Here is an 18,213-nt window from a genome sequence, read left to right on the forward strand (position 1 = left end):
ACTTACTGAAGCAGTCACTGTCTTCACTCAGTTTGGCTTCAACTTACTGAAGCAGTCACTGTCTTCAGTTTAAAGCTGAATTTTCTTGAGGAACCTCAAAGACATAACAACGTATAATCTTCAGTAGGTTAAATAAAGTGTTGTCATGAGCAGTATTGTTTGTCTGCTACAAACTAACACACCACGTACCTGCATAATGTTCTCTAGGCAACATATTACATAAGCCAACTACCATGGTATACGAGATCGTAAACATGGTGTAATTAGCATACGTTCCTCCGTTCCCCTTTTTAGCTTGACTCTCAGTATCTGCTTTCTTCTCTCTTGCTTCGAGTTTAATCCGACTTGGTCTGTTCTTCCTATCGTCATTATCTTAATGGGAAAGATTACCTTGAATACGGGTTATTCGTTGTTTTTATTCACTGTGGCTTCGATTCTTATGTGTAGTCTTTTATCTTGAGTCGGTCTGTTTTAAATAGGATCTTCATAATACTTATTAATTTTCATTGCAGTTATTGTATATCACCTGTCGTTCCTCACTGCTTGTCCTGGCTGCGAGAGAACCATGTCCGTCTCTCGCGTAGTTGACGCAGGTTCGAGCCTCCACCACTACTACTGCCACTGATAATAATAATAATAATAATAATTGTGCTCACTAAAGTGAGTCAAGTTATTAAGAAGACATTTTTTTTTCTTTTTAACATCTTTTCCTTATCTTCTTTCCTATTTTTTTATATTTAAATTCAGTAGATGATACGTGATCAATTTATCTCGTTATCTCAGTTCGGAAAATAAATAATGATAATTTTATATATACCAAGAGAGTGTGGCTATTTTCTATGTTTTTTTTTTTATCTCGCTGCTGAAGCTTGCTAAGCTTATCAATAAGTCTGTTTTATTTCTAGACCTGGAATTAGACAACGCTTCGGTCCTGGAACCTTGATCACTTCAAGGTCCCAGGACCGAAATGTTTTCTAATAAATATGTCCTAGTGTTTGATTACGTGTTTTTCTAAAACAATTTGTCGGTATCTAATGTACTAAGTTTAATACCAACTCACAGCTAGTTCCAGAGTTAAGTCTTGTTTACGTTTATGCGTTTTTCCTTGTTCATTCCGTCCTTCTTTCATTTCATTCCTATTTTGTTTGTGTTGACTTGTACCGCATTGTGTTCTGTCCTTCTCTACTTCTGTACCTTCCCCGCCCCAGTTGTAACTTGACAATGATCTAGGAAAGTCCCTCCTAATTTTTGGTGAATTCTTTCTCACTTGTGTCTCATCTGAGAAAACTCCAGCTTTACACATTTTTCTTAAAACTTTCTTTAAATCTACGATGCGTTTATCCATCCACTTTCGTCTTTTGTTTTCATTCTGTCTCCATATTTTCACAACTTTGAAGTATTAAAAACAGTGTTTTTTTTTTTATTTTAACATTTTTTTTGTAGATAGTCCAAAAAAATATGTTTTATTTTCAGCAAGGATATTTTTTCTTCCCGTTCCAACCAGGAGCCTAATACCAGGAAGAAGTACTAGGCTCCTGCTGCCTCGGCACCAGGTTCTATACACAATTTGTATTGGGGCGACGTTACTCTCTGTGGGGAGCTTTATCCTGTCCTGTTCCGGTCTGTGGTGAGCTTTATTAAATCACATCTATCTGACCTGATAGCAGCTCTACCCAGATCTTTATACTTAAGTTATACATATTACTCTTAAACGCTTCTTGTACACCCTGTTTCTTCAATGTTCTTCTATTCTTTTTGTTACGCTGTTTCGATCCACTTGTAGCAAATTTATCATATATATATATATATATATATATATATATATATATATATATATATATATATATATATATATATATATATATATATATATATATATATATATATATATATATATATATATATATATATATATATATATATATATATAGATATATATATATAGTTTCCCAGTTATTTTCTGTTTTTGCACTCATTACTTGCTCTCTTTCTCCCTCATCCTCCGCTTCTGTTGCAATACGAACTTATGTTCTCTTGTTCTCCCCGTTGCTCACACCAAGGAATACTTCCTGTCTACTTTCTCTCTCTCTGTCTCTCTCTGTCTCTCTCTCTCTCTCTCTCTCTCTCTCTCTCTCTCTCTCTCTCTCTCTCTCTCTCTCTCTCTCTCTCTCTCTCTCTCTCTCTCTCTCTCTCTCTCTCTCTCTTTCATGGAGTGTCTTCAGTCTTTCTTCGTAATGTATATTTCTTTTAATTCTGGAGGATTTTATGTACCATATCTCTTTTTTTTTATATTTTAAATATTTTTTTGAGGGGGGAAGAGGTCACGAAAGTTGAATAGTTTAGTTTTGGGTAAATATGTGCCATGTAAAGTTGTTGTTTTTTCCAGAATTACTGAATACATTCAAGCTTTCCCATAACACAGGAAGCGTGTGTGTGTGTGTGTGTGTGTGTGTGTGTGTGTGTGTGTGTGTGTGTGTGTGTGTGTGTGTGTGTGTGTGTGTGTGTGTGTGTGTGTGTGTGTGTGTGTGTGTGTGTGTGTGTATGTGTGTGTACTCACCTAGTTGAGGTTGCAGGGGTCGAGTCCGAGCTCCTGGCCCCGCCTCTCCACTGATCAATACTAGGTCACTCTCCCTGAACCGTGAGCTTTATCATACCTCTGCTTAAAGCTATGTATGGATCCTGCCTCCACTACATCTCTTCCCAAAAGTATTCCATTTACTGACTACTCTGTGGCTGAAGAAATACTTCCTGACATCCCTGTGATTCATCTGTGTCTTCAGCTTCCAACTGTGTCCCCTTGTTACTGTGTCCAATCTCTGGAACATCCTGTCTTTGTCCACCTTGTCAATTCCTCTCAGTATTTTGTATGTCGTTATCATGTCCCTCCTATCTCTCCTGTCCTCCAGTGTCGTCAGGTTGATTTCCCTTAACCTCTCCTCGTAGGACATACCTCTTAGCTCTGGGACTAGTCTTGTTGCAAACCTTTGCACTTTCTCTAGTTTCTTTACGTGCTTGGCTAGGTGTGGGTTCCAAACTGGTGCCGCATACTCCAATATGGGCCTAACGTACACGGTGTACAGGGTCCTGAATGATTCCTTATTAAGATGTCGGAATGCTGTTCTGAGGTTTGCTAGGCGCCCATATGCTGCAGCAGTTATTTGGTTGATGTGCGCTTCAGGAGATGTGCCTGGTGTTATACTCACCCCAAGATCTTTTTCCTTGAGTGAGGTTTGTAGTCTCTGGCCCCCTAGACTGTACTCCGTCTGCGGTCTTCTTTGCCCTTCCCCAATCTTCATGACTTTGCACTTGGTGGGGTTGAACTCCAGGAGCCAGTTGCTGGACCAGCCTGTCCAGATCCCTTTGTAGTTCTGCCTGGTCTTCGATCGAGTGAATTCTTCTCATCAACTTCACGTCATCTGCAAACAGGGATACCTCAGAGTCTATTCCTTCCGTCATGTCGTTCACAAATACCAGAAACAGCACTGGTCCTAGGACTGACCCCTGTGGGACCCCGCTGGTCACAGGTGCCCACTCTGACACCTCGCCACGTACCATGACTCGCTGCTGTCTTCCTGTCAAGTATTCCCTGATCCATTGTAGTGCCTTCCCTGTTATCCCTGCTTGGTCCTCCAGTTTTTGCACTAATCTCTTGTGTGGAACTGTGTCAAACGCCTTCTTGCAGTCCAAGAAAATGCAATCCACCCACCCCTCTCTCTCTTGTCTTACTGCTGTCACCATGTCATAGAACTCCAGTAGGTTTGTGACACAGGATTTCCCGTCCCTGAAACCATGTTGGCTGCTGTTGATGAGATCATTCCTTTCTAGGTGTTCCACCACTTTTCTGATAATCTTCTCCATGATTTTGCATACTATACATGTCAGTGACACTGGTCTGTAGTTTAATGCTTCATGTCTGTCTCCTTTTTTAAAGATTGGGACTACATTTGCTGTCTTCCATGCCTCAGGCAATCTCCCTGTTTCGATAGATGTATTGAATATTGTTGTTAGGGGTACACATAGCGCCTCTGCTCCCTCTCTCAATACCCATGGGGAGATGTTATCTGGCCCCACTGCCTTTGAGGTATCTAGCTCACTCAGAAGCCTCTTCACTTCTTCCTCGGTTGCGTGCACTGTGTCCAGCACATGGTGGTGTGCCCCACCTCTCCGTCTTTCTGGAGTCCCTTCTGTCTCTTCTCTGAACACTTCTTTGAATCTCTTGTTGAGTTCCTCACATACTTCACGGTTATGTGTATGCGTGTATGTGTGTGTTTGTGTGTGTGTGTGTGTGTGTATGTTTGTGTGTGTGTGTGTGTGTGTGTGTGTGTGTGTGTGTGTGTGTGTGTGTGTGTGTGTGTGTGTGTGTGTGTGTGTGTGTGTGTGTGTGTGTGTGTGTGTGTGTGCGTGTGAGGCTTACATCAGCACCTACACCAGCAACTGGTACTGTCCATCAACTTCGCTAAATTCTTCATACGCTGAGAATCACAATGTTTAACCTCTGCTTTTTTTTTAACCTCCAGTAAATTGCACCGTTGTTGTTCCTTTCCTGACCCTCAGCCACGACTTGTAGTAATCCCGTTCAGGATGTAACAGGAAGTGTCATCACTGCCTGCAGGAGTCTGTATTGCTTGACCGTTAGCGTCTGTCTCCTGGTTGTGGGTATCTGAAGCCGTTTTTTGTAGACGACTGTGTCTCCTGGTTGTGGGTATCTGAAGCCGCTTTTTGTAGACGACTGTGTCTCCTGGTTGTGGGTATCTGAAGCCGCTTGTTGTAGACGACTGTGTCTCCTGGTTGTGGGTATCTGAAGCCGCTTGTTGAAGACGACTGTGTCTCCTGGTTGTGGGTGTTTGAAGCCTCTGGTTGTAGACGACTGTGTCTCCTGGTCGTGAGTATCTGAAGCCTCTGGTTGCAGACGACTGTGTCTCCAAGTTGTGGGTATCTAAAATCTCTGGTTGTAGACGACTGTGTCTCCTGGTTGTGGTTGTTTGAAGCCTCTGGTTGTAGACGACTGCGCCTCCTAGTTGTGGGTATCTGAAGCCTGTTGTTGTAGACGACTGTGTCTCCTGGTTGTAGGTATTTGAAGCCTCTGGTTGTAGACGACTGTGTCTTCTAGTTGTGGGTATCTGAAACCTCTGGTTGTAGACGACTGTGTCTCCTAGTTGTGGGTATCTGAAACCTCTGGTTGTAGATGACTGTGTCTCCTAGTTGTGGGTATCTGAAACCTCTGGTTGTAGACGACTGTGTCTCCTAGTTGTGGGTATCTGAAACCTCTGGTTGTAGACGACTGTGTCTCCTAGTTGTGGGTATCTAAAGCCTCTGGTTGTAGACGACTGTGTCTCCTGGTTGTGGTTGTTTGAAGCCTCTGGTTGTAGACGACTGTGTCTCCTGGTTATGGGTGTCTGAAGCCTCTTGTTGCAGACGACTGTGTCTCCTGGTTGTGAGCATCTGAAGCCTCTTGTTGTAGACGACTGTGTCTCCTGGTTGTAGGTATTTGAAGCCTCTGGTTGTAGACGACTGTGTCTTCTGGTTGTGGGTATCTGAAGCCTCTTGTTGTAGACGACTCTGTCTCCTGGTTGTGGGTATCTGAAACCTCTTGTTGTAGACGACTGTGTCTCCTAGTTGTGAGCATCTGACGCCTCTTGTTGTAGACGACTGTGTCTAATGGTTGTGGTTGTTTGAAGCCTCTCGTTGTAGACGACTGTGCCTCCTGGTTGTGGGTATCTGAAGCCTCTTGTTGTAGACGACTCTGTCTCCTGGTTGTGGGTATCTGAGGCCTCTGGTTGTAGACGACTGTGTCTCTTGGTTGTGGGTATCTGAAGTCTCTTGTTGTAGACGACTGTGTCTCCTAGTTGTGGGTATCTGAAGCCTCTTGTTGTAGACGACTGTGTCTCCTGGTTGTGAGTATCTGAAGCCTCTGGTTGTAGACGACTGTGTCTTTTAGTTGTGGGTATCTGAAACCACTTGTTGTAGACGACTGTGTCTCCTGGTTGTGGGTATCTGAAGCGTCTGGTTGTAAAAGATAACTGTAACTCCTAACTCCCGTTTATGTGTGTCTGAAACAACTGGTTGTAAACGTCTGTAACTAATGGCTGGTTGTAAACATCTGTAGCTAATGACTGGTTGTATACGTCTGTAAACTCTGTCTTAAGGCGTCTAATTCTAGGCGACCTTTCGCAGCTTTGGTCTCCAAGGCGTCTAGTAATTTTGGGTGATGTGCTGAGTTCTTGAAATCTTTCCCTCCCCTGTGGATCAATTCCACAATGCAGTTCGACCTTTGGAAGGTGGGAAAGGTACGGGATGGTTAGGATGGTGATAATGGGGAATGGTGAAGAGCCGTGAGGATGGTGAATGTTGAGTGTAGGTGAGGATGGTGAACGGTGAGGAAGTTTGAATATAGTGAATATTAAGGGTTGGAGAATGTCAAGGGAAGGTGAATGTTGGAATAGTGAATGTTGAGGGATGATGAGAATGATGAGGGAAATTTTTTTTTTTTAGCCATTGAATTTATAGACTAAGAACAGCTATTCTACCTCACTTCTGTTATCCTACTGCAGCTCATACACAGCTGTTATACTTGCTCAACCTATTTCAAAACTTAACACTATCTGAAGAATAATACTATTCCGCTTCCAGGATGTCACACACTTAGAAACAACAAGTGACTCCTCCCGCCCGGGATCGAGCCCAGGTTTTTCGGTTGTGAGTTTAAAGCGCTGCCACTGTGCTACGAGCCGGGTATAGCCAGGAAATGCCGAAAAGAAATACGGATGAATGTCTCATAAAATATTCACAGCCATGTCTCGCCTTCCTCTCTCTATCTTTCTTTCTTTCTTTCTCTCTCTCTCTCTCTCTCTCTCTCTCTCTCTCTCTCTCTCTCTCTCTCTCTCTCTCTCTCTCTCTCTCTCTCTCTCTCTCTCTCTCTCTCTCTCTCTCTCTCTCTCTCTCTCTCTCTCTCTCGGGGTCAACACCGGCAGGACTCAGGTTACATCAAGCACAGGGTGTACCAGGGGCCTACGACTCACCTCTCAGCTTCAGGTATGCGCCAGGGTCGACCTTGACTGGCCCTAGCGGCCAGGGATCCCGTGAAAGGTTGCCTCTCTGCCAGCCTGGCTGTATATAAGCAGCGTCCTGAGTTCTCAGGATGCATCTAGCTCTCTACCCAGCTTCACATCACAGCCAACATGAAGTTCGTAAGTACTCCCTTTCACCAATACCCAAAACTTTGACTTCAAGCAAAGTATAAATCCCTCCTTGTCTATTGTTATTATAACACCCTAGTGAATAAAACTAGAAGGTATTCATAAATATTTGGGTATCATTTATTACTGGACAGTATTTTTCACTAAGTAAATCGCCAGGAGCAATTTCTTCCGGCAGATTGCCACTTTTGCTGAGGAAAACGTGTAGTTCTCTGCTTGCAAAAGCATAGTTCACACACAAACCCAAAAATACGTTGAATAACGACTGATTGAACTCCTAAGACGTTACAATAGAAAGTAGTGTACACTCTCCATGCTGCTTTGTGCATCAGCGAAGGTGTTAGCAAAGACGTCAGCCGAGTCGCACCTTGTTCTTGCATTTAGTGATTCAACGTTATCTTAGCTGTGCTTAACGTCAACAAGAAAAGACAGTAACTTTGAGACAGTTCATCTTAAGACAGTTCCAATCCCATTACTTTCTCCTCTTCAGGGGTCGTAACTCTTCCTAAAACTGTTTATCGTAGGGTAAATAAACTTTTTTTTTCTACTTTGGGGATCCTTCAGAAGGGAAGGTTGGGGGACGGGTGGAGTCTTTGATGCTGGTGAAGGGCTTATGATTCAAGGATCTGGAGCTATTTTCTCCATGTATCAAATCTAGTTTCTTCAAAATTTCCCAGGGACTGTAAAACCCCTACGATATTAGCATTTCCCGAATGCTGTAAGTATAATAATAATAATAATAATAATAATAATAATAATAATAATAATAATAATAATAATAATAATAATAATAATAATAATAATAATAATAATAGTAATAATGACAATAATAACAACAACAACAATAATAATAATAATAATAATAATAATAATAATAATAATAATAATAATAATAATTATTATTATTATTATTATTATTATTATTATTATTATTATTATTATTATTATTATTATTATTATTATTATTATTATTATTATTATTATTGAATATTAATGACTCTAAGAGGGATTATTTTATGCTAAAATTAAATTAAACTATTATCAGTTGTGTAAATTTCTTTCTCACATTGCTGGTGGCGGCAACTCAGATTTGAAAGACAATTTACCTCTTGTTAATAAAAAAAATTATGTAATGGGCGGCCGTTGTTTACAGGTCATCTTCGCGTGCTTGGCCGCCGTCGCCGCCGCTGCTCCTCAGCTGGGCCAGAAACCCGAACTTGCGGAGATTCTCAGAGACGATCGCGAAGATGCTGGCGACGGAAACTTCAAATACGACTTCGAAACCTCCAACGGCATCAAACAGAGCGTGACAGGATACCCTGGATCAGAGGGTCAGAGCAACATGCAAGGCTCCTTCAGGTAAATCACCTCCTGCAGCCACCTGTGTTCTGTGGCTGGCGATTACTGTGGCTGGCATATTCTGTGGATCGCTTTTTACTGTAAGCCTATAGGGTAGCCTAAAATAACGCCTAAAATTTGCTGAACATCCCCCAATGTTGCCTGTTTCTAAGATTATCCATTCACGGATTTATGTTTGTCTCTTTTTCAATAAGGTTGTGATTGAAATATAATTAAAATATAATCTGATTAGTTCATTATTGTTCGTGAAGATTGAGTCTAATGAGCATTTTAAACTTCTAAGGCAGTAGTGAACGTGGTGATGTCCATCCTTGGTAGATGCTCAATTCTGTGAATTAACTTTTAAGAACAGATTCAGATCAGCTTATGCTTTCTAAATGAGCCTTCAGAGGCATCTCGAAAAGCTGTGTTAGAGGCAACAATGCCTTAATGACTACCAGAATGTGGTAGCGGCCATAGTAGAAAATTATAATATTCTTCCGTTCGCAGCTTCCCACTCGACGATGGTAGCCTCGCAACTTACACCTTCGTTGCTGACGAGGGTGGTTACCAGCCCCAGTCCGACCTGATCCCCGTCGCCCCCCCTCTCCCCGCCCACGTCGTCGAACTCCTGCAGATCGTTGAGCAGCTGCGAGCTCAGGGAGCTAAATGGGACGACCAGGGAACGAGAATCAACTAAACAAGCGACTCTCCTAGACAGATCACGGCTCATGCACGACTACCCTGTTCACCTGTCCATGGACAGTCTGTGTGTAAGCTGACAGTCACCTCTGAGGGACTTCACCCTCTAAATTCACCGAGGACGACCTGTAAATGTACCCCAAATCACGAGATTTTCTCCAAAGTTTTTTTTCCCTACACTATGAGTTCACACTCTACTGAAGGTTCTACGCCTCCGACCCGCGGTTGTGGACGTATCCTCACGTCAACAGCCATACCTATTTAAGACGCGCCTCGCCAAGACGCGTTGCATCCTATTCTCACATCCCATCTTTTAATACATAAGGACACCCCAAGGACACTTCTCGTATGTAAATAGTTAAGGACTACAGCTTCGGGGCATCAACCAGCATTTAAGATCACTGGACACAATCCAAGCTTGTGATCTATATGTAATAAACTCCCTGCAGCCAAATCTACCTTTTATTCTTGTCCTGTCAACCAATGTATTCTGTGAATTGTTCAGAGATCTTCAACTGTTATTCTACAATTCGGTATTAAATATAATCCAGCAAGAGCTTTTTTACACACCATGGGCCAATTATTGTGCTCTCTAGGTTTTTCCACTTCTATCCCCCAACTCAATGTACACTCAAAGCCAGCTACTGGTATTACATTAACCATGGCTTATCTTTATATTCGCTCTCAACTCCCACAAGATGTGTTTTCTCTATCAGTCATGTTTACCAGATTCCTTACTTTCGTCTCTTAATAGGTACTGTGTAAATTAGAGCTGTTTCAGCCCTTTCCATCCATATGTTCCTTCTGCTCTCTTCAGTGTTCACTCTGTGTATCCAGAACTCACTGGCACTCTCCTACAGCACTCAACAGTCACCGTAATGACTGTTGGTGAAGTGACATAAATGTAAACAGTACTGTCAGATGCCAACGTAACCAGTAAACAACATGTCTTTCTGACACACACACTCACACTCACACACACACACACACACACACACACACACACACACACACACACACACACACACACACACACACACACACACACACACACACACACACACACACACATACACACACACACACACACACACACACACACACACACACACACACACACACACACACACACACACACACACACACACACACACACACACACACACACACACACACACACACACACACACACACACACACACACACACACACACACACACACACATACATACACACTTTTATACAAGCTTTCTGAAAACTTAATATTCTTGAATACAAGCTTTCGCAACGCTTGAAAGTTTTGTATATAAGTTTTCTCAAGATGTTTGAATGCCAGCATATTTCAAGACTTTATTTCAAGATTTACAAAAATTGTTCACAAGGCTTAGAAAGACGTAAAAAGGCTTGTGTATACAAGTTCTTCATTTACGAACTTTGGCCAGACTTTAAAAGTTTTGTATTGAAAATCATTGTGTGTAAATTACGTTGTATACCCTACGTGATGTTTTGTTTTTGCATATCATGTCTTGATTTACACCTAGTATGAGTTAGAAGTGAAAAGAATGATTCATGGAGGCAATAGTGACTATCAGTTCACATTCTAGGCGTCCATTGTCTAGTCTTGTGGTGTAAGCGTCACCAGTAAGTAACGAGCAGCTGGGGTGTAATTAACAAGCTTATTTGCCTAATTAAGAAACTCATTTGAGAGGAAATTAGTGTCAAATTGAAGATCTATTACTTAATTTAGACTTAGTGGGTGCGACACAAACTTTGTCGTCGCTTTGGAGGCGACCCAAAAGTTGACGACCTTTGTGGGTGCGACCCGAGCACTCCCTCGTCTGCAGCTCTCAATTGAGATTATATATTTCCAAAGATTCAAGGAAAAGGGAAAATCCGTCCGTTGGGATTCAGGTCGCAGATTAAATTTGCATTTTCAACTCTAAATATTTCGCAATTTACCAAACATTTTTGTTCTTTTTTCTTCGTTTATGAATATATATATATATATATATATATATATATATATATATATATATATATATATATATATATATATATATATATATATATATATATATATATATATATATATATATATATATATATATATATATATATATATATATATATATATATATATATATATATATATATATATATATATATTAAGAGAGAGAATCACTTTCTAATGTAAAAGTGTTGGGATGTGACATTATCTGGGTCTCATAAATACGTCATATATCGTCGACCTGTCACTTTAAGCCACAACAATCACGACTTTTATTTTGAAAGAAAAAGAACGAGAAAACAGTTGAATTCTTGTCCCTCGCAGGTGTGAGGTGAGAAGGATCTTGTCTCACTTGGGTCACCCAAGGTGTGAGGTGAGAAGGATCTTGTCTCACTTGGGTCATCCAAGGAGTGAAGTGAGAGGTAGCCTTCTCTCACTCGGGCCTCCCCCAGGTATACGGGGAAAGGGAGGCAGCCACCAGTCAGGATCCCCCTTCCCTCCAGGTACTAGGTGGAAGGGAGTCTTTCATCAATCGGGGTTCCCTCCAGGTATGTGGGACGACGACACGGTCCCAGCGTCTCCGATATGGCCTCAGCGCCATAATAAACATGTGATATCTTATGATAATAGCCACACCACACAGGACAACATCTGTTTACTTTCACTCTGTCCGCTGTTCATACAGTACAGTTGCTGACGTGATCTAGGATGCTGTATACACCTGGAGATAATGTAGGATGCTGTATACACGTGGAGATAATGTAGGATGCTGTATACATCTAAATATGATGTAGGATGCTGTATAAACCTGAAAACGATGTAGGATGCTGAATAATCCTGAAAATGATGTAGGATGCTGTATTCACCTGGAGATGTAGGATGCTGTATTCACCTGGAGATGATGAAGGATGCTATATACACCTGGAAATGATGTACGATGCTGTATACACCTGGAGGTGATGTAGGATGCTGTATACATCTGAAAATGATGTAGGATGCTGTATACACCTGAAAATGATGTATGATGCTGTATACACCTGAAGATGATGAAGGATGCTGTATTCACCTGGAAAATCGCTAACCAACGAAATAATTATACGGAGGCTGGTTGTATATCTCTGAGTATTTTAACTATTCTACAACATTTTAGTTAAGAACTTAAGTGTACTTGGTGCACTAAACAAATGAATTAATAACCCTTGTTCTGTCTATAGTTGTCAAGCCTTGTAAACTAATCAGAATGCTCACGTTCAGTGGATACAATCCTGGCTTCAGAAAGGATGGCTACGAAGGATCTGTGAGAAATTCGAGATTCCTTAATCATCGAGTCATAATCTTCAGGTGTCCTTGGTGTTTTCTGCTTATTTTTTTCTTTATTCTATTATGAAGATAGTCACGAGACTCCATCATTTCCTCCTCAAAATGAGTGAAATGGGTGTAAGTTTCTATACAAAATCCTATTTTCATTGAGATAGTATGTTAGTCTCTGTTATTACAGACTGTCAGTTAAGACTGTCAATCACAGACTGTCAACAAGGGGCTTCCGGACATTTGGCTAATGGACATATGGAAGACCTGGCATTCGTCACCTAACCTAACCTAATTATCCGTTCGGTCTATTGTCCATTCGGCCAAATGGCTGTCGGCGCAATATCCGTATGGCCAGTTGCCCTTCGGTCAAACGTCTGTCTGCTAAGTGTTCGTCGGTCATCTGTCCGGCCACGCAAGTAGGACTATCAGCTCATCAAACATCTGTTAACAACCTCTCCATTCCTCCGACTTGTCTGGTTCCTCAGGAATCTTGCTTCATTAGCTGCTCCACTTGCCACATTCACTAGATTACATGATTCTCTTCATTACTTCTCTTCCAGCGTCCTTTTTCTTAGACTGTCCGCAATGCATGACTCAGATGTGTCCTGTGGCTGCTGCTTCTTCGTCTGCTTCTGCTACTGTTGCTTCTACTGTTGCTACTGTTGCTTCTACTGTTGCTACTGCGCTTCTACTGCTGATATTGTAGCTTCTATTGTTGCTTCTTTTGCTGCTTCTTTTGCTTGTACTGTTGCTACTGTTACTTTTATTGCTGATAGTCCTGCTACTGCTGCTGTTCCTGCTGCTACTCCTGATGCAGCTCCTGCTTCTGCTGCTACTCTTCTTCTTCATGCTCGTTAAACCAGCATCTTGTGCCTTCTTTCCTCAACCTCCTTCCCCCTGATCCTCCTTCTCCTCCTCCATTACTATCAGGTTCTGACTCATAGTGAACGTTTAAACTGACAACAGGTGCAAAGGGTCTTGGAGTGACCTGAATGGCCTGATCAGGCCCAGACTAGGAACAGGATCCAAATCTAGGTTGCTTGTGGGGGCAGGATTTTTTTCCCTCCATAATCCTCGGGGCATTGCCATTTACCTCAGTGTTTGTCTTGAAGCTAATCTCATTCGTGCTCTTTTCCGACATTAATTGTCCTGGTAGTGTTTTGTTGTTGCGCCAAGCAATTGCTTTTATTTTCAAGGGAAACTAAACGGTGCTGCCGACAGTGACGAGACATCACTGGTGCAGAATTTAACTTTTATTTTGCGACAACGTATCGCTCCGTGTAGAGCATTACGGAGAACCGCACGAAACACTCCTGTAATCAAAGCTTGAGCTCTGCACCTGTGTGATTCTTCAGAACTCAACCTTCGTCTTAGGTCAGAGAAATTAAGGATCTCGGGTCATTCACACCGTCCAAGGAGACTCGGCCAGCTCTTCACTTTCTGCGCGTGAAGTGGCTGTTTAGGTGCCTTAGAGCCTCAACACATGATCTTTCTGCCGTGTCAGGGAGGTGGGAACAAGGGGATCAAGGAACCAGGTCATGACAAATGATAAACCACTAGTCACTCTCACACCATAAAGTGACTTCAAGAAGACATCCTTATGGATATTTAACCCAGGATAACTTCAGTTGATATCCTTCCCTTGGATACACTACCCACGACGGATTATTACACAGGCAGCTACCTACTTACCCGGGGAAGAGTGTACAGAGTGACTAACATCCAGTTATCTATTAACTGCTACATGAGTAATGGAACTACTGTCGATAAGGCAACATAATGGCGCAAATTGGCTGCTAAGTGAGCATGGCAGCAGGCAGGGTGCCCTTTAATGATCTACCAGGAGTGTTGTGTTGTGTGACGTGTGTACTGTGTGGTGTTGCGTGAGGTGTGTAGTGTGTATGGTGTTGGGTGACGTGTGTAGTGTGTGTGGTGTTGGGTGACGTGTGTAGTGTGTATGGTGTTGGGTGACGTGTGTAGTGTGTATGGTGTTGGGTGACGTGTGTAGTGGGTGTGGTGTTGGGTGACGTGTGTAGTGTGTGTGGTGTTGCATGAGGTGTATAGTGTGTGTGGTGTTGCTTGAGGCGTGTAGTGTGTGTGGTGTTGCGTGAGGCGTCTAGTGTGTGGTGTTGAGTGAGGCATGTATTGTGTGTGGTGTGGCGTATGGTGTGTAGTGCTGCGTGAAGTGTGTGGTGTTGTGTAGTGTGTCGTGTGGTGTGAGTGTTGAGAGAGTCGTGCAGTGTGAGTGTTGAGAGTCGTGTAGTGTGAGTATTTACAGAGTCGTGTAGTGTGAGTGTTGAGAGTCGTGTAGTGTGAGTATTGAGAGAGTCGTGTAGTGGCAGGTGGGAGGGTCGTGGTCAGACAAGTGTCACACAGGGTCAAGCTGGGACTCCTGTCTCACCAAACCACTTTCCCTTTCCCTACTCAAACTAAATTGGAGGTGGTATGGTGTTGGCGAATTGTTGAATCACGCGCTGATATTATGTATACTGTATATATATATATATATATATATATATATATATATATATATATATATATATATATATATATATATATATATATATATATATATATATATATATATCGTGCCGAATATGTAAAACTGGTCAATTAGCAAGAACTCATTTAAAATTAAGTCCTTTCTGAAATTTTCTCTTATATATGTTTAAAGATATACTTTTTTCATTAATGTTAATGTAAAAATTTTTAATTTTGCACCAAAAGATTCTTTGAAAACTTACCTAACCTTATTATAACAAGAACAATTTATTTTAGCCTAACCCATCTATACTAATTTTAGATTTGTTTAAAGTAATTTAATACTAAACAAACACAGTGAAATATATTTTTCTCATTAGGTTAAGAATGATTTTGGCGAAATTATTGCATACACAAATTTTTCCTTGTCCTATGTGGCAAGATGAGCGTTGCTATTTAAGCCAAGATCGCAAATTCTGTCTATTCGGCACGACATATATATATATATATATATATATATATATATATATATATATATATATATATATATATATATATATATATATATATATATATATGGTATTGTGCCTTTTTTGTTACTATGATATCCTCTACCAAAGTCATGTGACGATGTCAGAAACTATAGTAGAAGCCTTCAGTCTGATGCTTCTCTATAAACAGGCTCGTCAAGTCGTGCCGAATAGGCAAAACTTGCGATCTTAGCTTAAATAGCAACGTTCATCTTGCCATATAGGACAAGCGAAAATTTGTGTATGCAATAATTCCGCCAAAATCATTCTGAACCTAACGAAAAAAATATATTTCACTGTGTTTGTTTAGTATTAAATTATTATAAACAAATCTAAAATATATTTAGTTGGGTTAGGCTAAAATAAATTGCGCTTGTTATAATAAGGTTAGGTAAGTTTTCTAAGTTCCTTTTGGTGCAAAATTATAAATTTTTGCATCAACATTAATGAAAAAATATATCTTTAAACGTATAAGAATTTTTTTTAGAAAGGACTTAATTTTAAATGAGTTCTTGCTAATTGACCAGTTTTACATATTCGGCACGACAAATATATATATATATATATATATATATATATATATATCGTGCCGAATATGTAAAACTGGTCAATTAGCAAGAACTCATTTAAAATTAAGTCCTTTCTAAAATTTTCTCTTTTACGTTTAAAGATATATTTTTTTCAATAATGTTGACGTAAAAATTTATAATTTTGCACCAAAAGGAACTTAGAAAACTTACCTAACCTTATTATAACAAGAACAATTTATTTTAGCATAATCCAACTAAATATATTTTAGATTTGTTTACAATAATTTAATACTAAACAAACGCAGTGAAATATATTTTTTTCGTTAGGTTCAGAATGATTTTGGTGAAATTATTGCATACACAAATTTTCGCTTGTCCTATATTGCAAGATGAGCGTTGCTATTTAAGCCAAGATCGCAAGTTCTGCTTATTCGGCACGACATATATATATATATATATATATATATATATATATATATATATATATATATATATATATATATATATATATATATATATATATATATATATGTATTTTTTTTTTTTTTTTTTTTCAACAAGTCGGTCGTCTCCCACCGAGGCAGGGTGACCCACAAAAAAGAAAGAAAATCCCCAAAAAGAAAATACTTTCATCATCATTCAACACTTTCACCACACTCACACATTATCACTGCTTTTGCAGAGGTGCTCAGAATATAACAGTTTAGAAGCATATACGTATAGAGATACACAACATATCCCTCCAAACTGCCAATATCCCAAACCCCTCCTTTAAAGTGCAGGCATTGTACTTCCCATTTCCAGGACTCAAGTCCGACTATATGAAAATAACCGGTTTCCCTGAATCCCTTCACTAAATATTACCCTGCTCACACTCCAACAGATCGTCAGGTCCCAAGTATCATTCGTCTCCATTCACTCCTATCTAACACGCTCATGCACGCTTGCTGGAAGTCCAAGCCCCTCACCCACAAAACCTCCTTTACCCCCTCTTTCCAACCCTTTCGAGGACGACCCCTACCCCTCTTTCCTTCCCCTATAGATTTATATGCTTTCCATGTCATTCTACTTTGATCCATTCTCTCTAAATGACCAAACCACCTCAACAACCCCTCTTCTGCCCTCTGACTAATGCTTTTATTAACTCCACACCTTCTCCTAATTTCCACACTCCGAATTTTCTGCATAATATTTACACCACACATTGCCCTTAGACAGGACATCTCCACTGCCTCCAACCGTCTCCTCGCTGCTGCATTTACCACCCAAGCTTCACATCCATATAAGAGTGTTGGTACTACTATACTTTCATACATTCCCTTCTTTGCCTCCATAGATAACGTTTTTTGACTCCACATATACCTCAACGCACCACTCACCTTTTTTCCCTCATCAATTCTATGATTCACCTCATCCTTCATAAATCCATCCGCTGACACGTCAACTCCCAAGTATCTGAAAACATTCACTTCTTCCATACTCCTCCTCCCCAATTTGATATCCAATTTTTCTTTATCTAAATCATTTGATACCCTCATCACCTTACTCTTTTCTATGTTCACTTTCAACTTTCTACCTTTACACACATTCTCAAACTCATCCACTAACCTTTGCAATTTTTCTTTAGAATCTCCCATAAGCACAGTATCATCAGCAAAAAGTAACTGTGTCAATTCCCATTTTGAATTTGATTCCCCATAATTTAATCCCACCCCTCTCCCGAACACCCTAGCATTTACTTCTTTTACAACCCCATCTATAAATATATTAAACAACCATGGTGACATTACACATCCCTGTCTAAGACCTACTTTTACCGGGAAGTATTCTCCCTCTCTTCTACACACCCTAACCTGAGCCTCACTATCCTCATAAAAGCTCTTTACAGCATTTAGTAACTTACCACCTATTCCATAAACTTGCAACATCTGCCACATTGCTCCTCTATCCACTCTATCATATGCCTTTTCTAAATCCATAAATGCAATAAAAACTTCCCTACCTTTATCTAAATACTGTTCACATATATGCTTCAATGTAAACACTTGATCTACACATCCCCTACCCACTCTGAAACCTCCTTGTTCGTCCGCAATTCTACATTCTGTCTTACCTCT

The 18,213-nt window shown here is 40.5% G+C and overlaps 1 protein-coding gene across 1 annotated transcript; it reads left to right on the forward strand.

The window, feature by feature from the left end:
* Positions 1-7,050: 7,050 nt before the first annotated feature.
* Positions 7,051-9,690, forward strand: LOC128688176 (cuticle protein AMP4). The gene is made up of 3 exons (XM_053775886.2): positions 7,051-7,187; positions 8,350-8,555; positions 9,045-9,690. Exons 1-3 carry the CDS (start codon positions 7,179-7,181, stop codon positions 9,232-9,234), a joined length of 405 nt encoding a protein of 134 aa, XP_053631861.1. The 5' UTR covers positions 7,051-7,178; the 3' UTR covers positions 9,235-9,690.
* The last annotated feature ends 8,523 nt before the right edge of the window (positions 9,691-18,213 follow it).

Source organism: Cherax quadricarinatus, chromosome 19 (assembly GCF_038502225.1).
Source record: "Cherax quadricarinatus isolate ZL_2023a chromosome 19, ASM3850222v1, whole genome shotgun sequence".
In the NCBI taxonomy this organism is placed as follows: Eukaryota; Metazoa; Arthropoda; class Malacostraca; order Decapoda; family Parastacidae; genus Cherax; species Cherax quadricarinatus.